Source organism: Suillus discolor (assembly GCF_016758755.1).
Source record: "Suillus discolor strain FC423 chromosome Unknown F5147scaffold_13, whole genome shotgun sequence".
NCBI lineage: Eukaryota > Fungi > Basidiomycota > Agaricomycetes > Boletales > Suillaceae > Suillus > Suillus discolor.
This window is the reverse complement of record NW_024541260.1, coordinates 521,540-539,598: the sequence shown is the minus strand read 5'-3', so window position 1 is coordinate 539,598 and position 18,059 is coordinate 521,540. Positions and strand designations below refer to the sequence as shown.

Genomic DNA, 18,059 nt, shown 5'->3' with positions numbered 1-18,059 from the left:
TTACGAGTTGAACTTGGAATCAGAGAACCGAATATACTAGGATGGGTAAGTGCGTAGGAGATGGAAGAGGAGGTCTTGATGGAGGCGTTGCGCAGGGCACTCATTAAGGGAAACATAACACGGCAAAACAGCTGCTATGTACTAGCACCTTCGGGATGGGCGGAATCGTTGTTCCACTATCATTCCCAGATAAAAATCCCGTATATAATACTATTAATTGCTCTCCATATTTTTGTTGAGACTATTCCGCGTAACCTCGCGTAACCCACTCTAATTCCGTCCTAAAGACTAAAGTATCATGGGAAAAATGCAAGTATCATACAGATCAATCTGAGTGAAACAGACAAACCCCACTTACGACACTCGAGAAAAGTCCCATGATACGGCACGGAACAACAACGGAAATTTCCCAAGCACTACCGCCCAGCAACGATCCGCGTCGCATCTCCGTCTACCACTCCGTTCGCCTGCGCACCCCCAATAAAACCCGCCACCGTCTTCTGGAGATCCGTCCACTCAGATTCACGTGGAAGTGCCATGTCACCGATATCATAGACATACAACTTCCCGTCGCTCCCTCCGAGTGCGGCCCGCCGTCCGTCTTTTCTGTCCCATTGTAACTTGTTGATAGCTCGACCAGACCCGACGTTCGTGGAGACGATTGGTACCTGGAAATGGAAGTGGAAGTTAGAAACGGAGTCCCGTGCACAGCATCACATTGTGCTCGATCTAGATCAGGATCACTGAAGCAACCAAAACTCACTTCAGTATCCGTATTCAGATTCCAAACATCAAATCTCCCAGACCCGTCAACCGTTCCAAATAGAGCAGGATGCGCTGGATGCCACTTCACATCATACACATAATCATCCGCCTCGTCGAAGGAGTAGATAGGAGAAATAGCATGCGCAGCAGTTGACGGTTTCGCAAGTGATTTTGCGCGCCAAAGCTTCACCGTCCAATCCACACTCGCAGTCAGGAACAGATCGGAGAAGTCTACAGCTCCCACAAGAGGATGAAAATGCAGCCCCATGACAGGCCCCGCGTGTCCCTTGTAGATATCATACTGATTCAATCCGGCTTTCGCACCCGCGCGGTCGTAGCGATTGGCTTGATAGACATTGCCTTCTTCGGTGCCGACCCAAAACGTGGTCGTTTCATTATCCGGGAAGTCCAGCGTTGTGATGGCTACTTCGCCTGTTTTGTTGTGACCTGCATGAATAAGCTCTAGGGTTTCCTGAGGACAAATTTAGGAGTTTAGGCATCAATTAAGCTCAATATTTGGTAGAAAGAGGCTTACTTGTGGTTGGGCGAGCATGTCAACGAGCCAACTACACACGGTGCCATCTGTACTGCTGGTAATCAAGTTGTGCGCGTTCTGAGTACCGACCATTTGCATCGCATACACAGGGTGTGTGTGTCCAGCAGCCGAGAGGGGCGTCTTCAGCACAGGTAGATGTTTTGATCGCGTGTCCCACAGTAGAATCTGCCCCGAGTACGTGCCACCAAACACCAAGTTTGAGTGGAATGGGGAGAACGTGACGGAGAGGACATCAGACTTGACAAGACATCAGTCAAATAAACACATGACTTATAGAGATGCTCACCGACCTGTGAGTGGAACACGAACTCCGGTCTGTCGAGTAGGTGGAGGTTCCATACTGCAACAATCCCATCTGGCTCGTTCAATGCAGCAGGGTTCTTGTTATACGACGCTACGCTCAACTCCGGGTACTGTATCAAAGTCAGTAAGAATCATTGTGCTTGAACGACGTCCGAGACCTTGGGCGACCAATCGATATCTGTAATCGACCTATTCTTGCCGTAACGTTCATCATAGAATGCACAAATACGCTTGACGCGCTTTCCCTCTGAGTCGTCCCTGAAATAAGTATTAACACACTGACACCAGATGAACAAAATAAAAGGAAACGCACCCATTCGCCTCCGTGCCTATAGTATAATCACGAATGTAGTCATACCCATCGTTCAACGCACGTTGTACGATCTTCGACGATTGTTCCACAAAGTCTAGGAATTCAGGTGCACTGAGTATATGCGAGCGTTCCTCTTCCGTAAGCTCTATAAGTTTGAACAGTCTCAGTTTTGAAGTATCAGAGTGACGTGAAGAGAACTGAAGGAGAACGTACCCCGAATCTCCTCCTCAATCTCCTTCTCAAGCTGTACACTCTCCTCCTCAAGCTCCTTATCCTGGGCAATCCTCTCCGCCTCCAACTCCCGTTCGCGCATGATCTGTTGTCGGATCTCATTCTCTGATATTTGGGGTGTTTCAGTTTCGATGGCTGTCGTTTGCACCTCTTTGTTGTAGATCACGCGTTCCTGGGTATGAGTGAGGATTTTAGATGGGAGAGGATGACGTCGAGGCACTTACGCGTTGTGGAAGCTCGAATAGCTCCTGCTCAACATCTATAAGGTCAGGTATGAACCTCGGCGTCAACACCCTTCACGTAGTATGAACATCACCGCCAGCGTCGAAGAAACCACGGGAGTACATACCTATCAACATGCTCCATCATCCCCACCATAGTCGTACCCATACTCACTTTATCGCTCCCGACATCGCTCTGCCTGCTCACCCTGCCAGACGGTGAGAGCGTCAAGCCGTGGAGAAGATTTGTAGACGATCGGGGTGGGGTATTGGGGAGGGACGAGGAGGGGGTGAGGTCCCCGCCTGTGTCTAGGCCACTGCGACTTCCGACGAGTTGGTTGACGAGGTCGTCAACGTCGCGACGGGCTCCGCTAGACGGACCGGGCTAGAGAAGCTTGAGCTTCGTAAGAGTAAAGGAAAGGTGAACGAACTTCTGCCTGGCGTCGCTCAGTTTCTGCTCGTTGGCGGTCTGCTCTAGCTTTCCGAAGTTCTGCGAGTTTTGCACGTTTAGCTTCGATCTCTGCTCTCCGCTTGTCTGACATTGATGAGATCTGAAAGAGGGTTTGGTGGTGACTAGGGGGTGGTGTAAGACGCGTTATAAAACATCCGACTCAGCCACAAGTTTCTTTAAGTTGCTTTCAAACTCAAGCACGCTCTGGGAACGGACATTGTCAGAATGACCCCTCCCTCCTGCGTATCGCTACTCTGCTGCTGCCGTCTTACTGTGGGGGTCCCGCTACCGGATATCCAAATGCAAGGATGGAAATGTTTTAGCTTTAGGGAGCTCTTGCTATATCATAATGTAGTGACGGTTTGTAGTCACCCAGGTGGAACACACTGCAAATTTCAATCATACATGGCCCTGCACAGTGCACATCACTTCGATTCGTAAGAAAGACCTAAGCTCACATTCTACAGCCATCAGTTCAAGTGCAAGTTACTTGCGATGTCGACAGTCCGCTCTTACTCGGATCCCTAAAAATCAGGTCACCACTTACACCTCAAAATCAAATCCCGCGTAGAGAGCGTATGGACCGAATTGCAACATACGCTCTCTGCGCGGGAAACGAAAAATGATTCGGATACCGGGAGTCGAACCCGGGGCCGCTGTGTGAAAGACAGCAATGTTAACCGTTACACCATATCCGACTTGTTGAAGTTGTTCAGCGTTACATTCACATTGCGCTAGCGCGAACTTCACCGTTGCCACTGATCAACGTTTCAACGATCACACTCAATTAAAAATTATATATAACGCGCATGGCATTAACTTCAATTGTAAGACGATACATAAGATACACAAAGCAACCTCCCACCCCAACACGCTCACCACATAAACCCAACAAGTCAAGTTCCATCAACAAACTGTTACATTGGTGGAAGACCGGAATCAGCTACCCCCAAAATAAGACCATCTTGATTCCGATCCTCTCCCTCTGGCTCAAAGAAACTACAATCGCAAGACGCCAAGAATAAGACTCTATACCGTGTTTCGTTCATGGTTCTCTTGACGTGGGGCTTGAAGACTGTGTTGTGACTGTGGTGAGAGAAGAAACAGGCCTGAGGAAAGGCTGGGGAACGGAGTAGTCGCTGCGATATATAAGTTATCGTTATCTCTCCTCCTTCTATGGTATACCATCCAGGTGAGATCGAGCGGACAAGATGAAGTTGATGACATGTGAATCGGACGGAAAAGACGGACAGGTGATGCAGGGAGCGATGCAGGAGGATAAGAGCGGTAAGGAAGATGTTGGAAGCAGAAAGGGGGATGCGCCAGTGTGCATGAGGCAAACTATATTGCACCCTTGATCCCAACCTTGCGGTATTTCTCCTCGTAAACCTGTGCCAACTGTGGTGCAGCAGATTTACAATCAACCGTCCTGTCCCGATCGAGGGCGTTCGGGTTGACGAAAAAGGCAGAACCGTGCGTTCCTAAGAACTTGAGTGTGTCTGACACTGATTCAAATCCGAGCTCATTCTGGATGAAGCACACTGTTATTGTGCGGTATCTGATGGAGACGAATAAGATACGGTTATAATCGTATGGAGATGGTAGATACTCACGCTTTTGTCATAGTCATCAACGCCCTGGTCCTCTCCCGATCAATGAAATAATCCATAATATATGCCCCCATGTTTGGTGCATTGAAATACATCTCAAACAAAGCATGGTAGTTGCCCATGGAGATAGCGCGCTGGACCCGAAGTGCGTGCTGCACTGCGGGATCCCTTTTCTGTCGTGGTGTTAGCGTACCTACGTAGAGATTAAGCTCTACGCAGTAAAGCGGGAATACAAGTATGAGTCATATCCTGAACTGACGAGAAGGGAAGAAGGGGCACACCGCTTTTATTCCGTCCATGCAGGAGCATGAGAATACGATAGGCGGTAAATTCTTCGTGTTTGCCTGGTATGCCGAGGTCGTATAAATTCTTAAGTGTCGCCTGACATTGGTTATATTCTACCATGTCCGACTGCAGCAGCAGATCAGCTGTAAGCCGTATAAAAGATCCAGCACCTACGCTTTCGAGTGCCATGCGTGCATGGATCTCGTATACCTGTACTGTAAACTCATTTTTTATTCGTTGCACCTACCAAGAGGGGCACGTGTCAACATGAAATATACAAGCGACGGATAACGCACGGTGAGATCTTGCCGCAGGCTCTTGAACTGATTACATATCCAATTATATGACACCTTGTCCTTCCAGCGCTTCTTGAGTTCGACGAGTGTCTGTTGGAGAACTGAGTATGGGCGGATCGTTTCTGGTTTTGGTTCCTGTGCGAAAAGTCAGAAGAAAAAACGATTGTATCGAATAATCCCATACTGAGGTAAGGCGCAGATAGTCCTTAAATAACTCCTGATTCGTCCCAACGATTGTATACTTATCCCAGTCAAGCACGTTCTAAGCAATAGGATAAGCATTCACATTGACTGCGAGAAGGAAAATGGACGGACGGGATCCGCCTCAGGGTCGTCAGGATTAGTACCAAAGGCACTCGGCGAGTCAGAACGCGATATCCGGTTGAAGAGGTGAGCATTCTGATTATTAGCCTGGAGAGAGGCCTGACCACGCATACTCTTCTGTCGCTCTATATCGTGTTCCCGCTGAAAACGTTCGGCTCGGCGATTAAGAGCCGCCTGATCCCCGAAGTCGAGGTTGGCATCATTGCGCTTCTGCGCCGCAGCTTTCTTTGCTTTCTTGCTCATCGGTGGAGTGTCATTCCTTTAAAGTATCAATGGGCCATGGTAACATTGGAAGCGCATGACACTGACATTTTGCGCTTGAGGGTATTGAGCACCGGGGGAGCTTTGGGCATCAGACTGGATGTCGCAAGTCACTGAAATCTGTAACTCAGCTTGCGACGAACTCAGACCGCACCTTTTTAATTGTACACCAGCCCAGTCGGTTGTCCACAGAGTCTTTTCAGCGAAAGCGTTAGCAATTGACTCTCTCAGCTCAGCCTGAGCCTCTGCCCTATTAGCATCTGTCATTTGCCCCAGACATCGTGCTACCCATTCTCTAAGCCACCGACTTCAGCTTCACTAGCTTAAAGTGAAGATATGGGCGCTTACTTCAGTGGTGGAGGCCATGACTCAGACGACATGGTGATTTAGTGATAGACTTTTAGTGTGCGTTATGCTGTGATATTGGGATGAGGATAATTGTCGGTATAGAAATTGGTGAAGGGAAATCAAAGCTTGAGCAAGGTTGCGAGAAGAAAGGACAACGTTCCTAAACGAAGCACCAGCATGTCCTATCCCGAGTTTCCCACGTTCGTCGGTGGTACAGCGTCTTTCTCATATGCCTTGAGGCTTTCGCGCGTCGCTCCCAAAGACCTCAGTAAGGCAACCAAATTCACACATGAAAAAACTCTCGCGGTTGAAAAGCAGTCTCATTAGAAGGATGCAACATAAATTGCAGCATCTGATGGCCGTAAGAGTCTATGGGATACTCGATCCGCCCTATATACGCAAGTTCTCTAATGGTTCAAATCCTTGGGCGGGTTGTAGACTACGAACTCGATCAAGATCTGCTAACAGTATCAATGAGGTTTAAAACTTACAGATTTTCCTGTTCTTAATTACGGTCCACTTGAACCGTTTTACCCCGATGGAAACAGCGAATAGCGCAGAGAAGAGGATAACAGCTTTGATACCCATCTTCTTCCGCTCGTCGTGCTCGGGCTCGGCTGCCCAGTTTAAGAAGGTGACAACATCTTTGGCCATCTGAGAGGTTGTGGCAGGGGTGCCTATAACGATCTTCAATACAGGGCCAGCCTAGCTTACGAAAGAGGAACATACCATCTTCGTACTCAACGAGATTGTCCCAGAGGACACGCGCCATGGAGATGGCACCACCAGGGAAGTAAGGGTTGTAGTTCATTCCTTCACGAATTTCAACACCAGCAGGGGGGTCGATATAACCCGTCAGTAGGGAAAACACGTAATCCTGGTTGACGAAGCGACATATGAGCGAATTTCCTCAATATAAGAACGATTCAAACCACTTACCGCACCACCATGACGAGCCTTGATGATTAAGCTCAAGTCGGGGGGAAGGGCACCACTGTTACCAGCCCGAGCAGCCTCCTCATTGGGGTATGGAGAAGGAAGGTAGTCGGAAAGCTTTCCGGGACGCTGGAACATCTCGCCTTTATCGTCTGGGCCGTCCGTGTACTCTACATCCTCGGCGAGTAAACGCGCTTCGTCGGCAGTATGTGACACCCCAACAAGGTTGCGCCAGGCAATACGGTCGAGCGAGTGACATGCAGCACAAACCTCCTGATAAACCTGGAAACCGCGACGGATGCTAGGGTACAGGTGTCATATAAGATATTTCACGGTAGTTAACGCGGACATACCTAGAGTGGTCAAAGCTGTCGAACAAGCCCTTGTGAGACCAAGGATACGCAGCGGGATGGAGACCGTCGTCGGCCAGCGAATTTGCATGCACCTCGCCAACAAAGGGGAGGGAGCCGTATAGATGGGTATACCATGCTATCGAGCCAGCAGAGAAAAGGGCAGCGGAGATGAGTGACGCGCGAGATGTGAACAGTGACTGCATTTAAAAACGAGTGAATTCTTTGAGAAACATTCCGAGACACATAGAGAACCAACCTCAAGTTTAGCTGAGGACGCTGAACTGGATGAAGTAAATCGGACCTGCTGTCGGAGGTTGAGCAGACAAACTTCGGGTTAGTTATTGAGAAGTAGAACTGACCGACGTAGCACGCGTTTTGAGGGCGCTAAAGGCAGAGCGAGATGCGCCTATTGCAGACTGGCTCTTGAGCGCGGCCACGGGAAGCCTCGACAACATTTTGGTTTCAAGTCCTCAAGATTTTCGAGGAGCGGAAAGGCTTGAAGTGGTGACTGTCAGTGTCACGCATCACACATATCAGTCACGGAACGAACCGGAGGCTTAGTCGGCAGTACCGTAGTTTCCGATCCTCCAATACAATCACCTGGATTTCACAGCCTTTCGCGTCTTTCAGACTCTTTCCCCAAACATGCAAAAAGTGGAAAGGGTATGATATCTCTGACGAATAATTTTACAAAAAAAATGACAATGTCACAGGCCTCACAAAGTCATTCAGAAACGACACTATCACGAAGTACGGTATCGTAGTCCAATGAATAGAAATCAGGATGGCTCATGACTAAGGAGAGAAAGTAAAGGTTCGTGTCCATTGTAGCATAAAGGCATCCGGCCGACATATACGGCGTGATCATGAGCGGGTTCTCATCGACTAGACAATATTGCGCCGTGCCAGCGGGCAGTAGCCCTGCTAGCAATCTCCAAGTCTTACAATAGACAGTCGCAAAGTGCCTCTGTTGGTGTGAATTTTAGTATGCCGGTGATTTGCCAAGGGTTCGGAAAACACCTACCCTCAGCACAGCAGCAAAGACATGCACCAGCAAGACAAGCCAGGCAGCCAGCGCCTCCACCAGCACCACTGGACTGAGCAGGTTGTTGTCTACGAAAATTTCAGCCTCGTGTTAGCGCGCAGTTCAGATGTGCAGGGTTGTGTACTAACACATAAACTGTCTGCGGTGGCGGTTGAGGTTGGTAACCAGGTCCGCCGTAAGGTTGACCGTAAGGCTGGCCTCCGTACGATTGTTGGGGTTGTTGGGGATAGTAACCCCCCTGTCCTGGTGGTGGACCTGCAGTCCTTCAGGTTTCAGAGATCAAAACACCAAAAGATGTGTAACTAACCTTGGGGTGGGTAGTATTGTTGTTGCTGACCGCTGTAGTAATCCTTGTTGGCCATTGTTCAATAGAGGAAACCGTTAATTAACGTTGACAATGAGAAGGAGAGGGTACTAGTAGAACTAAACCTGTTGTCGCTTTGCACAAAACTTATCTCGTGCGCGTTTCTCACGCTGCACGAGGCATGCCATGGTGACTCCCAGCAGTGATTCAGATGGCCCGGGCAGTGCAGCATGGCCACCGCAGCAAAGTCATAGGTCCGACCGCAGTCGCATTCGAGCCAAAATATCTTGTGGACTACCAATTTCATGCTACTACTGGGGAACCACCCTGTCTCAAAGCACTGAGAGCAGGCAAACATGGCGCTTGGTGTGTCACATCGATCATCAGATTCATTACCACTGGCCGTCTAACCATCGCTCATGCGCTCATGGACCGGAGATGAATCCCTGCAGGCGTACTAGTGAAGTATCTGTGATCTCTCTTCGTCGGCCGCAGTTATGCTTTAGGCAAAATCTTGTGATCACTTGGTGGCATTAGATCGACGATGACACTCAAGAGGCGCTCGACCTGTCAACGTTGCGGGTTAATTGTCATGCAGACGCCCTTCGCTTACTTTACGCTCGTTATTACCTCACCAAGACACTGAACGATGCAGCATGCAAACTCTAATTGAATAATCTAACTTATCTCCTCAACGTGTGTTTGCAATTATAGCCAGATGATATATGCAGTCAGCAGGTCGAGAGCACCATGCAGCGACAAGAAATAACAGAAACAGGTGTCAGTATAGAAAGGTCGAATGAGTGCACCGACTATGATATACAGCAGAAAGCGAAAACGAAAAAAAAATGCGAAGGTTATGCGAAAGTGACCAACATGCGTCGGAAAGTCCGAACGCAAATTCTAGGGTCTAAGGACCATTTGGCGTGAAGGCATGGATTCGTGCACCCTGTCTCAAAAAGCTTTGCGTTAAGCGTGTAATGGCTGTTTTGGAAAGAGTCGCCACATCAGCAAGAAAGATCAACAACAAAGCCAGATTCTTACGCGGTGCGACGTAATTTTCATGGGCACAGACATCAAATGACCGTGTGCGAGTCTGTGCAAGCACAGTCCCCTGAGATGCAATACTCATAGTACCAGAAGCATTAGTCCTGCGAATATGAGAAATGAATTTCATAAATTCAGTCATGGTCACCCGCCTCGTTCCTGCTCCACGTACTCTGATATCCGTAATAGAGAGATCCCGAGCTGGAAGCGGCCGCGCCAACGTATACTCGCGTCGGGGAACAGAAAATATAATCCAAGACGGCCCTGAAGGTCGCGCAATTTCTGAGGTGACGACACTAGGTTTCCGTAAAGCAAACGCCGCGGAGGTGCCTCTCCGTTTGGTGAGGTGCCCATATCCAACGGTGACCCATCATCCGTGAATAGTGACAAGTGGGCGATCAAGAATGGCAGCTCCATCTCACTGTCGGAAAAAATTATATTCTTGTACGCTAACCTTGTGAGGTGCTGACGGAACTTACGGAATGATGGAATTTCCAAAGCGATCGCGTACAGTCAGTTGCACGATTACTGGCGGAGCTAGTGGCAAACGGGAGAGGCTAGCAGAACCAAATTCCGCGGTTCTTTGGGGATGTTGCACGACATCAAGGTGGTATGACCTAGCTTACCAATTCATCAACGCGAGAAAGATCAATATACTACAAATAACTCGCCTCGTTTGACCATCGTTTAGGAAGGAAGAGTGTTGGACCCGAGATTGACTCGAAATATATTGATTAGACATGGATGGACTAGTGCGATCAGCGGAAGAAGCCTGGCTCCAAGCAGTGCCCTGTTGGCTAGATGACTCCGACTGAGATGGCATACTCCAGGACGACGGCGGTGACTGTGTGTTCGAATGGTCGCTGGCAGCTACGGACCTCGGTGAACCCTGAGGGCTTTCCCAGGGCAATTCGTGAAAGAGCTTCTTGTAGCTGCTGGGCATCAAGCGTAGTTTGCTCAGCAAGCCGGAGCCCTAGAACAAATGAACCACGTACGATGATATACACTTTATGGGTGTGATAGGCGTTACCGGACGTATTTGACGTGTACGCTGAGACATTTGTGATAGTGGAAAGTGAGCTAGGCTCCGATGCGTGCGTGAGGATAGACAGCAAGCAAGCACTTACTGCAACATCTCCTTCGACACTGGAGCGCGTGCGCGACGCATGGTCAACATCGTGAGCGTGATAATTCAACGACTTGTAGGGAGAGCTCAAACCATTCTTGGCTGACACCTTTTCCCATGAGTATTGCCTAGACCAGTAGGAGTCAATAGAGCGAGTATGCATATGTCACGAGATATTTGCCTGGGAGACAAGGCGCACGCTGAGCCTACAGGAGGATTAATCAATACTCTAGAGCATAGGAGCTTGGAATTTATCCATTTCGTTTGTAGGTGACCATATCATATAATACCTATTTCCAGGGAGCGGAGCTCGGGGTCAGAGGAAGACTGAAAGGTATCAGAATTCTGAATCTCAGTACCCAAAAAGTTTGACACTGACAGATCTGAAGGCGACCGATATAGGGTTCCAAATCTGTTCGGAGCAGTATTTGGGAAGCTGAAGGCACGTCTTCTTTGGATCTCCCGCAGTAGTGATCTAAACAGGCCTGAACGACCGGCCGAGGTTCTGTAAATCCCATTGGGACGCTTACATGTCAGAATAAAATCTCACATAGGTAAGCAAATATTAGGAAGGTATATGTTACAGGAGTCTATCATACTCTCTTCTTCACGTAGCTCCAAATCCCTGCCACTCCCGATATCACTGATGCTGCTGCAAGAGCGGGTTTTACCCCGGCTAACGGAGAAAAGTTTTTTTATTAGAGAACGTAAACAAAGAGGCTGGGGAAAACCATTTGTACCTGTTGACTTGTAGAGGGCGCCTGTTAATGCACCGGCAGCCATGCTGCCGGCTGTGTCATGTTTTCCGCGAAAAGAGTCAATGGTGGAGTTGATTCCGTTATAGACAAGGGCTATGAGTAATGAAAAATCAGTGACATACCCCAACAGGAAAGGTGAACTCACCAAGTACACCAGCTGAGTTACCTATGAACGTTCCTCTTCGCGTGACAGAATTAAGAACGCTGTTGATCCGGAGGCGGGTATTTGATACGGCTAGAGGTCTTCGAGCGCCTTCACTCACACCCCAAAAGCCACCCAAAGCCAGACCTTAAGGAAAGATAAATGAGCATGTGACAACACAAAACAATAAGAATGGCCGAAGTTGGAGATGACAGCAATACGATAAGGTGAGAGAAGATAGAATAAGAGAGGGCACGAGCCGTAGACGTACAAACTCGTGCAAAACTCATGTTAAGGAGCCGAAAGAAAGAAGACCTACCACTGAGATACATTGTGCCAGTTCCGTAGCATAAATCATCACTCCAACCTCGAGAAGGAATGGCTGTGCCGGCCCCTGGCAACTCACTCATCTTATCGTCATCTAGTACAAGATAGTCTAATTGGTCCCCAAGTTGAGCTAGAGGATGTAATTTGGCCGGGTCGTATGCACCCAGGAGCAAGTCGTTAGCCGTTACAGCATTCTCCACGGACACTGCTGGTCCATCACGCGAGAAAGTGGCCGACCGCAAAAAAGACGTTGGGTCCTGCGAGCCGGAGGCCGAGTTTTGAGGGTCACTTGAAGACATGCTTAAGAACAACCAGCTTTGGTGGCGAGTGAGAGCAACGAGCGGATAGCCGACGAAATTTTGGAACGGCGCGAGGGTGCGTGAGAATAGATTACCTAAAGTACCACCTACTTGGGTCGTCTCCAAACGTACTTACCGCTTTAAACCTGAACAATTAGAAAAATGTCCTTTGCGACCGCGAGCACACGCGCCCTCTCAAGGCCTGCTAGCTTCTCTTTGAGGACAAATGCGTCCTTCAAATCGAGCCGAGCTCCCCGTTCAAGGCTTTTAGTACACACGGCAGGCCACGAAGCACCTGTCATTGCCACAGCGCGTCCCGGCTATGCGTTCCGTCGCAATTGTGCGGGTGAATCATGGAACAATGTATTCAAAAGTCAGCACCGCATTTTCTACTTTCATTTGGCGCTAAACCGGTATTTTTAAGGATGGGCAACTTCCACTACACTGCATTCGACGGCATCGGATCCTGCAGAGATGGAAGCCATGCAATGTCTAGAACAGGGGACCCAGAAGCTAGAGGAGGGTGACATTCAAGGCGCCAAAGAACTTTACAATCGTAGCGTCGAAATTAAGCGCAACGCTAGCTCTCTGTTCAACTTGGGCGTCACGCATTATCACCTCAGTTTGTCCCACTTATCCAAAGATTTCAGGGTGCTGAGTAATTAATTATTAGAGGAGTTTGACAACGCCATTGCGGCTTGGAAAGAGTCAATAGCACTGCAACCCGCTAGTGCCGATGCTCACACAAGTGCGTGCCTCATCTTAAGAGTTGTCTAAATCTGGATGACGACATTAGTATCCGAAAGACCTCGCAAGCGCATACATAATATCTCCTGTTGCACGTCCTGACCTCGCTTTGCATCATCTCCAGCACGTAAACTGTTTAGAGCTTCCTTATCGGTTCACTGACTATTGTGTTCCAGTATTGCGGCTTCCCTCTCACCGGAAGACCCTGAAATCGCCTTCAATCTCGCCGCAGTTTTGGAAGCCAGTGAGTAAATTATGACATGGCTTATTGTTCCTAAAATTAACTTTCGCTCCTTGTGAAGCTGGGCAACTCGAAGAGGCTCTGAAGCAGTATAAACGTGCCAAAGAATACGGCGTCGAGCGTGCCGCAATGCATATTCGGAACGTTAGTAATTCGAATCTCGATCGTGATCTCAAATCTCATATATCACTACTTCAACTACAGGTGAGCGCAAAGATTCTAGGCAAGACCATAAAAATCGCGGAAAACACGGATAGCACGGACAGCTCAGCAAGAAAATCAGATTCGTAATGCCGATTCCCGCGCGGGTTTTGTCGCATCAAAAAGCGTGGTCTCCGGTAATTTGAAAATTTAACGCTGGGCTATGTGCGAAGTACTTGTCATGTCATTTAGTCTTGCTCCAGAATAGGACTTGGGAAGTCTACTAGACGGAAAGCGGTGGCCCCTGCCACCGCGATGAGCCCCATACCCGCGACCTTGTATCTGATTGGGGGCTGAAAGGTTTCCCCGTTTGAAATATGTAGAAGATGCTTGGAGCCGTTGTAATATCAAACCAATGTCTTCCCCCGTATATTCGGTACGAGGGTGGTCCGAAGGCTTTAAGTAAAGAATATGATCATGCCCTTCGTTGGGTTGTGGAAACTGGAGGTCTGATGCAAACCTAGCCAGAATGGATTGACCTTGTTGGGGGTCCTTAATGGTTGGATGTGAACTTCCTGTCAAGCAATACGTCATCAATCTCTGCAATAAATAATTCACAAACAAGTTCACGTACGTTCCTGAAGACGAGCAGAGCAAACCTAGATATATAAATGCAGTGTATGATAAAGCTACGATTAGCTTTGATTCCTTCTCGTGAATCTCAACGAACCTGATAGGGGGTATCGAAAACAATAACGCTGATCGAAGTACCAGGAAACTGGCGAGCGATATTGATCCAGTGTGATCGCTGTCTGTAGGTAGTGACAGCCGTAATATCAGCTTCTTCAATTTACATACAACGTGATACTAGACAAAAGCTTACATTGCATCAAAGTTGCACCTGTCAATACAAGGCGATAAGCCTTCGCGGAGCGCGCGGTGAGCTAAACTCTCGACGCGCTGTCTCGTCCCAAGCTCATCTTGATTACATCTACGAAATTGCGGAAAGTGACGTTCGAGTGCCTGAGCAAACGTGGACTACAAGAATTGTGTCGGCCATCTTTCCGGACCACCATCCCAAAATCGAATACAATTACCTTTCCTGATGCCACCAGTCCAACAAGGATAAGCATTGTCTGTGTGCCAGCAAACGGTGCTAGATCTTGTAAGGTCCCATCTTGGTCCATCTTGTCTGAAGACTCTGTCATAGGTGTGAAGAATCAACTAAAGGGTTTAAATTTCCACCAAGTTGGATGCAATTCTACTTGGAGCTGTGATTCAAAATTAACTCACACGGAGTCCGCTACCGGACCCGCTACAACCTAACTCAAAGATAGTTTTATGGGGTGAAATTCACGGTTCAAATCCTCGCCACCCTACACTCCTTGACCAACAATTCCTGGAGGTCCAAACAAAAATCTAACAGTCCCTTGGTTTCTCCCTAGCATGGCGATATCATTCCCATTATATAACTCGCTTGGATCAACACTCCCGAGAGGTTGCTGTGGCCGCAGCGGGTGTTCATTTTGCCGCATCATGATCTTAAGACGAATGAGCTGATCCGCTTTGTATGGAATTGGCGGAGGTTGCGGGGTGCTAACGGGTGACAAATGTTGATTCCGTGGTGACGGGTGTGGGGAAGGGGATGCCGGAGTGCGTGGAGACGTATTGGCCGACGGATTTTGCGCGGCTTGTATAAGTAGGTCGATAAGTACATGCGCAATTTCTGTGGGAGGTGATAATCAGTTGGGGAATGCAAGTGGAGAAGTTCCCAACCTTCCAAGTCCTCGGCTTCAGCCATGTACGTCCGCTCCCAATCGCCTTTTTCCTTTAGGATGGTTGCCACCCGCGAGTCCAATTGTGCCTCTACAAGGGGAGATGGCGGCGGTTCGAGGGTCGTCAGCAAGGATGCAGTATAGAGACATCCTAATGCGACAGTGTTCGGTGGATACATGATTGGTACTAATGTCCTGTGACTGTAATTTCGCTCAAATATGAATATAAGGTGAACTACAATAAAGAATGTGATACACCTGTCGATAGTGAGCCGCCATGCACATTTGATCAACTTCTTCGATGCTAAATATGCAGAAGGTTGAGTGTGAAAGTGTAGAAAGCATTGAATGGAATAGACACACCTTTCAACTTCCTCCCAATTTTGATCACATACGAAAACGGCATTTTGCTGGTAAAATTGAAACATATTGTCTCTAAAATCAGTCGCTCCACAGCCAGCAGTCTCTGGCGGTCGTTCTCAGCCGTCTAAATACACCACGTCAGTAGAAGAGCAGTTGAAATTCATAGATCATCACTCACCGGGGGATCCATATCGACTTCTCCGCCAACAGACTTCGACTTGGCTGCAAGCTCTGGGAATCGCACAGCATATGAGACCATGAGAATCTCCCGAGGCTTTTTGAGCGTGTCGTGCATCTTGGTGGAGACGTACAGTGCTGCCAGAGTGACATCGTGGTAGTTGAAGTCCTTTCGAGGAAAGAACAGGTGAAAGCGGTGGTACAGATTCTGGGCAGTGGCTAAAGTCTTCCTAGGACTGTCCTTTTGCCGTCAATATCAGCATATATTTTCTCTGTGGGCAGAAACGCACAAGCCAATCTTCGAGCCCACGGCTTCTATAAATCCACACGCTTGTTGCCTTGCTTTCTCCTCTTGTGTGGCAGACAGCTTTCCGCGTTGTTTCTCGGATAGGTGCTGTACCTCGGCTGACGTGAAATAGGGATGATGATATTTTGAGAATGAAGCTGGCAGTTGTGATGGCGATGGAACCCTGGAGTATCCTGATTCCATAGTACTACTCGAGATATGGACGATAGGGATATCGTCGCCAATGTGACACACGCCGCGGTCGTGACGCGCCTGTGACGCGACACTGTAACAAATTCTAGGGTACAGATCAGCTTCATATGTTATTCCAAACACTTTGAATCTTCGTTAATGATCAACATATGAGTGTCTGCCTGCGTACAGGCTCTATAGTATTGTATTCACTTCTCACCAAATCTGCAGTGCTTATCCTCTGCGTCCACACTACTAGTATGCATCTTGCGCGTCAGTCCTGTGTTGTTGTATTACTTCTGATTCGTTCATCTATGTTGGTTTTCAGACGCAGTGTTAAGTGTTGTCTCACCGCATCAAGCCTCGACCTCACCCTGTTAAGTTCGATCCACTCTCTATACTCTGCACCACTACGTCAAGCCCCAACCATGGCATGTCAGAAGCCTCGTTTAGGCTGGGTCAAGCACCACTCACACCACGACAAGTTCTCCCAAACATCTTCGCAGTCTCTGTACTAATATCAAGATCTACACTCTATACCGCATCAAGGCCTACTATCAGTGCCGCGTCAACCACAGCACATACCGCGTCAGTGTCGCGTCAATGTCGTGTCAAACCTCATCCATGCCGCGTCAAACTTGCGTCAGACCTCACCATTTCAACTGTGATGCTGTCCGTGTATATTTTATCTTAGATCTGTCACAATGATTGATATTCTACTAACAGTGTTCCTCTTCATCCTGACAGAATTACGTCGTACACTGTGATTGTCCATAGGCAGTAACAAATTTATTTACCAAACATTCATTCGTTTTATCTCCTATGGCCTAGAGAAGTCTGAAGAAACCCTTGTCGCCTTTTTGTAAATCGTATCATGGCCTTTGTGAGTGCTTTGAAATACGGAGCGCACTTGTTATAACTATCCTTCAGGAATGAATCAAATAGATTCAACCCAACGAGACAGAATCAAAATTATCCAGATCGGCCGGGTTCGCTGCTGAGTTTTGGGGACCTCGTACCATGCTATGACTGCTCAGGTGCGCCAATGCTACATCTTTGGAGTCTGCAGACGAGTTATCCAAAACTGTAGATCCTTCTCTGCTGGTTCAAGAATGTCCGCTTGTTAAACGTCGATGTGCTCCACAGGCTCGAAGGATCCAGAGAGGGAAGAAAAGAAAATAGTCATTGGCGCGTCAGTGGCTGCGTCAAGGCTCGTTAGTGCCGCGTCAAGGCTTGTCAGTGCCGCGTCAAAATAGCTACGCCCGGAATAATGCATTACCATAGTAAATGCATCATAAGGCCGCGAGCGCGCCAGTTCCCGACTTCGCTGTAAAGTCTTAATCGGCGAATACACATTCGCAGCAACAGAGACTGGGGTTGAAGCATCCTGGAGAAAGGAGGCGGCGGAATGAAGAGCATATATTGGGTTAGGTGAAAAGCATATTGCAGGCGCTTTGAAAGGGTGGGACTGATTGAGAAATTCTATATCCCACACCCGGATGGTATTGTCTTCTGAGCCAGACACATGCGCTTGCCGTCGGTGTGAATTGAGGCGAGCAGATGGGACAACGATCAAGACAGAATACGTCATCTTAGTGTCTAATAGGAACTCTTGTACAAGGCGAGTAAGAATATATTCTACTTGACACTTTGGAAGGAAGCGTCAAGCGGCAGCAGTGTGAGATGCGTGCGAGGTGGCATTGGGAGGCCGAGAATGCAAAGTTGTTGTAGGTGGCAGGACACAGCCTCGTATTCCAGTTGCTGCAGGTGGTGGTAACAGGATGATGGGAGCCTACTACCCAAGCTGCAGCTTGGGTCTCAAACTCGATGTGAACG

At 48.4% G+C, this 18,059-nt stretch overlaps 11 protein-coding genes and 1 non-coding gene across 12 annotated transcripts; 2 read left to right on the top strand and 10 right to left on the bottom strand.

Moving 5' to 3' along the window:
• Window positions 1-184: 184 nt before the first annotated feature.
• On the bottom strand, window positions 185-3,007 carry F5147DRAFT_64119 (WD40-repeat-containing domain protein). The gene is made up of 10 exons (XM_041433053.1): window positions 2,821-3,007; window positions 2,518-2,774; window positions 2,393-2,462; window positions 2,151-2,340; window positions 1,938-2,082; window positions 1,783-1,882; window positions 1,612-1,734; window positions 1,301-1,558; window positions 764-1,237; window positions 185-668 (listed from the first exon to the last, which is right to left on the bottom strand). The coding sequence occupies exons 1-10, from the start codon at window positions 2,929-2,931 to the stop codon at window positions 417-419; spliced, it is 1,980 nt and encodes a 659-aa protein (XP_041295711.1). The 5' UTR covers window positions 2,932-3,007; the 3' UTR covers window positions 185-416.
• Window positions 3,008-3,061: 54 nt separating this feature from the next.
• Window positions 3,062-3,533, top strand: F5147DRAFT_682959 (uncharacterized protein). Its single transcript, XM_041436503.1, has one exon. It carries the CDS (start codon window positions 3,066-3,068, stop codon window positions 3,279-3,281), a length of 216 nt encoding a protein of 71 aa, XP_041295710.1. The 5' UTR covers window positions 3,062-3,065; the 3' UTR covers window positions 3,282-3,533.
• F5147DRAFT_t56 lies at window positions 3,467-3,538 on the bottom strand. Its single transcript has one exon. It is a non-coding gene; the product is annotated as a tRNA-Glu (tRNA).
• A 485-nt stretch (window positions 3,539-4,023) lies between these two features.
• On the bottom strand, window positions 4,024-6,226 carry F5147DRAFT_63804 (SAC3/GANP/Nin1/mts3/eIF-3 p25 family-domain-containing protein). The gene is made up of 9 exons (XM_041432960.1): window positions 5,965-6,226; window positions 5,771-5,911; window positions 5,665-5,712; window positions 5,347-5,614; window positions 5,216-5,293; window positions 5,032-5,166; window positions 4,732-4,978; window positions 4,454-4,661; window positions 4,024-4,398 (listed from the first exon to the last, which is right to left on the bottom strand). The coding sequence occupies exons 1-9, from the start codon at window positions 5,994-5,996 to the stop codon at window positions 4,182-4,184; spliced, it is 1,374 nt and encodes a 457-aa protein (XP_041295709.1). The 5' UTR covers window positions 5,997-6,226; the 3' UTR covers window positions 4,024-4,181.
• Window positions 6,227-6,265: 39 nt separating this feature from the next.
• Window positions 6,266-7,769, bottom strand: F5147DRAFT_682940 (cytochrome c1, component of the mitochondrial respiratory chain). The gene is made up of 7 exons (XM_041436502.1): window positions 7,613-7,769; window positions 7,510-7,557; window positions 7,254-7,450; window positions 6,904-7,201; window positions 6,694-6,841; window positions 6,456-6,641; window positions 6,266-6,403 (listed from the first exon to the last, which is right to left on the bottom strand). Exons 1-7 carry the CDS (start codon window positions 7,706-7,708, stop codon window positions 6,372-6,374), a joined length of 1,005 nt encoding a protein of 334 aa, XP_041295708.1. The 5' UTR covers window positions 7,709-7,769; the 3' UTR covers window positions 6,266-6,371.
• Window positions 7,770-7,903: 134 nt separating this feature from the next.
• On the bottom strand, window positions 7,904-8,759 carry F5147DRAFT_682938 (uncharacterized protein). The gene is made up of 3 exons (XM_041436501.1): window positions 8,427-8,759; window positions 8,278-8,366; window positions 7,904-8,220 (listed from the first exon to the last, which is right to left on the bottom strand). Exons 1-3 carry the CDS (start codon window positions 8,428-8,430, stop codon window positions 7,978-7,980), a joined length of 336 nt encoding a protein of 111 aa, XP_041295707.1. The 5' UTR covers window positions 8,431-8,759; the 3' UTR covers window positions 7,904-7,977.
• Window positions 8,760-9,246: 487 nt separating this feature from the next.
• On the bottom strand, window positions 9,247-11,251 carry F5147DRAFT_682924 (velvet factor-domain-containing protein). The gene is made up of 8 exons (XM_041436500.1): window positions 11,155-11,251; window positions 10,777-11,102; window positions 10,645-10,700; window positions 10,321-10,584; window positions 10,129-10,266; window positions 9,822-10,070; window positions 9,647-9,753; window positions 9,247-9,586 (listed from the first exon to the last, which is right to left on the bottom strand). The coding sequence occupies exons 2-8, from the start codon at window positions 10,936-10,938 to the stop codon at window positions 9,513-9,515; spliced, it is 1,050 nt and encodes a 349-aa protein (XP_041295706.1). The 5' UTR covers window positions 10,939-11,102; window positions 11,155-11,251; the 3' UTR covers window positions 9,247-9,512.
• Window positions 11,244-12,325, bottom strand: F5147DRAFT_682911 (Tim17/Tim22/Tim23/Pmp24 family-domain-containing protein). The gene is made up of 4 exons (XM_041436499.1): window positions 11,995-12,325; window positions 11,679-11,822; window positions 11,516-11,626; window positions 11,244-11,451 (listed from the first exon to the last, which is right to left on the bottom strand). The coding sequence occupies exons 1-4, from the start codon at window positions 12,299-12,301 to the stop codon at window positions 11,369-11,371; spliced, it is 645 nt and encodes a 214-aa protein (XP_041295705.1). The 5' UTR covers window positions 12,302-12,325; the 3' UTR covers window positions 11,244-11,368.
• A 138-nt stretch (window positions 12,326-12,463) lies between these two features.
• F5147DRAFT_744400 (uncharacterized protein) lies at window positions 12,464-13,546 on the top strand (the record flags this gene model as incomplete). The annotated part of the gene is made up of 7 exons (XM_041439669.1): window positions 12,464-12,557; window positions 12,726-12,923; window positions 12,975-13,049; window positions 13,108-13,171; window positions 13,225-13,292; window positions 13,351-13,455; window positions 13,494-13,546. The coding sequence occupies 7 exons, from the start codon at window positions 12,464-12,466 to the stop codon at window positions 13,544-13,546; spliced, it is 657 nt and encodes a 218-aa protein (XP_041295704.1).
• Window positions 13,547-13,640: 94 nt separating this feature from the next.
• Window positions 13,641-14,617, bottom strand: F5147DRAFT_571601 (P-loop containing nucleoside triphosphate hydrolase protein; the record flags this gene model as incomplete). Its single annotated transcript, XM_041431055.1, has 5 exons — window positions 13,641-14,001; window positions 14,061-14,089; window positions 14,161-14,242; window positions 14,314-14,468; window positions 14,528-14,617. The coding sequence occupies 5 exons, from the start codon at window positions 14,615-14,617 to the stop codon at window positions 13,641-13,643; spliced, it is 717 nt and encodes a 238-aa protein (XP_041295703.1).
• A 43-nt stretch (window positions 14,618-14,660) lies between these two features.
• Window positions 14,661-16,272, bottom strand: F5147DRAFT_682906 (cyclin-like protein). Its single transcript, XM_041436498.1, has 6 exons — window positions 16,036-16,272; window positions 15,747-15,981; window positions 15,569-15,692; window positions 15,464-15,509; window positions 15,207-15,406; window positions 14,661-15,156 (listed from the first exon to the last, which is right to left on the bottom strand). Exons 1-6 carry the CDS (start codon window positions 16,233-16,235, stop codon window positions 14,807-14,809), a joined length of 1,155 nt encoding a protein of 384 aa, XP_041295702.1. The 5' UTR covers window positions 16,236-16,272; the 3' UTR covers window positions 14,661-14,806.
• Window positions 16,273-17,346: 1,074 nt separating this feature from the next.
• On the bottom strand, window positions 17,347-18,047 carry F5147DRAFT_835239 (uncharacterized protein; the record flags this gene model as incomplete). Its single annotated transcript, XM_041443954.1, has 1 exon — window positions 17,347-18,047. The coding sequence occupies exon 1, from the start codon at window positions 17,812-17,814 to the stop codon at window positions 17,347-17,349; it is 468 nt and encodes a 155-aa protein (XP_041295701.1). The 5' UTR covers window positions 17,815-18,047.
• Window positions 18,048-18,059: the final 12 nt, after the last annotated feature.

Excerpts from the sequence above, each read along its gene's own strand:
- F5147DRAFT_682911 (XM_041436499.1), bottom strand. The coding sequence starts at position 12,301 with ATGTCTTCAAGTGACCCTCAAAACTCGGCCTCCGGCTCGCAGGACCCA. Across the intron at positions 11,627-11,678 it reads TAACTCAGCTGGTGTACTTG|CCCTTGTCTATAACGGAATC; the intron begins GTGAGTTCACCT and ends CATTACTCATAG. Across the intron at positions 11,452-11,515 it reads CGCCCTCTACAAGTCAACAG|CCGGGGTAAAACCCGCTCTT; the intron begins GTACAAATGGTT and ends TTTCTCCGTTAG.
- F5147DRAFT_682940 (XM_041436502.1), bottom strand. The coding sequence starts at position 7,708 with ATGTTGTCGAGGCTTCCCGTGGCCGCGCTCAAGAGCCAGTCTGCAATA. Across the intron at positions 6,842-6,903 it reads AGGCTCGTCATGGTGGTGCG|GATTACGTGTTTTCCCTACT; the intron begins GTAAGTGGTTTG and ends TTCGTCAACCAG. Across the intron at positions 6,642-6,693 it reads TCTCGTTGAGTACGAAGATG|GCACCCCTGCCACAACCTCT; the intron begins GTATGTTCCTCT and ends AGATCGTTATAG.
- F5147DRAFT_682906 (XM_041436498.1), bottom strand. The coding sequence starts at position 16,235 with ATGGAATCAGGATACTCCAGGGTTCCATCGCCATCACAACTGCCAGCT. Across the intron at positions 15,693-15,746 it reads AAGTCGATATGGATCCCCCG|ACGGCTGAGAACGACCGCCA; the intron begins GTGAGTGATGAT and ends TGGTGTATTTAG. Across the intron at positions 15,407-15,463 it reads TGGCGGCTCACTATCGACAG|TCACAGGACATTAGTACCAA; the intron begins GTGTATCACATT and ends GCGAAATTACAG.
- F5147DRAFT_682938 (XM_041436501.1), bottom strand. Across the intron at positions 8,221-8,277 it reads TCTTTGCTGCTGTGCTGAGG|AGGCACTTTGCGACTGTCTA; the intron begins GTAGGTGTTTTC and ends TCACACCAACAG.
- F5147DRAFT_682924 (XM_041436500.1), bottom strand. The coding sequence starts at position 10,938 with ATGCATACTCGCTCTATTGACTCCTACTGGTCTAGGCAATACTCATGG. Across the intron at positions 10,071-10,128 it reads TTTGGAAATTCCATCATTCC|TGAGATGGAGCTGCCATTCT; the intron begins GTAAGTTCCGTC and ends TTTTTCCGACAG. Across the intron at positions 9,587-9,646 it reads TGAAAATTACGTCGCACCGC|CCATTACACGCTTAACGCAA; the intron begins GTAAGAATCTGG and ends TTTCCAAAACAG.
- F5147DRAFT_64119 (XM_041433053.1), bottom strand. The coding sequence starts at position 2,931 with ATGTCAGACAAGCGGAGAGCAGAGATCGAAGCTAAACGTGCAAAACTC. Across the intron at positions 2,775-2,820 it reads CTGAGCGACGCCAGGCAGAA|CCCGGTCCGTCTAGCGGAGC; the intron begins GTTCGTTCACCT and ends AAGCTTCTCTAG. Across the intron at positions 1,559-1,611 it reads AGTTCGTGTTCCACTCACAG|TCTGATGTCCTCTCCGTCAC; the intron begins GTCGGTGAGCAT and ends TGTCTTGTCAAG.
- F5147DRAFT_63804 (XM_041432960.1), bottom strand. The coding sequence starts at position 5,996 with ATGTCGTCTGAGTCATGGCCTCCACCACTGAA. Across the intron at positions 5,713-5,770 it reads GCTGGTGTACAATTAAAAAG|TCTGATGCCCAAAGCTCCCC; the intron begins GTGCGGTCTGAG and ends TGCGACATCCAG. Across the intron at positions 5,167-5,215 it reads ACTATCTGCGCCTTACCTCA|GAACCAAAACCAGAAACGAT; the intron begins GTATGGGATTAT and ends CTTTTCGCACAG.
- F5147DRAFT_682959 (XM_041436503.1), top strand. The coding sequence starts at position 3,066 with ATGACCCCTCCCTCCTGCGTATCGCTACTCTGCTGCTGCCGTCTTACT.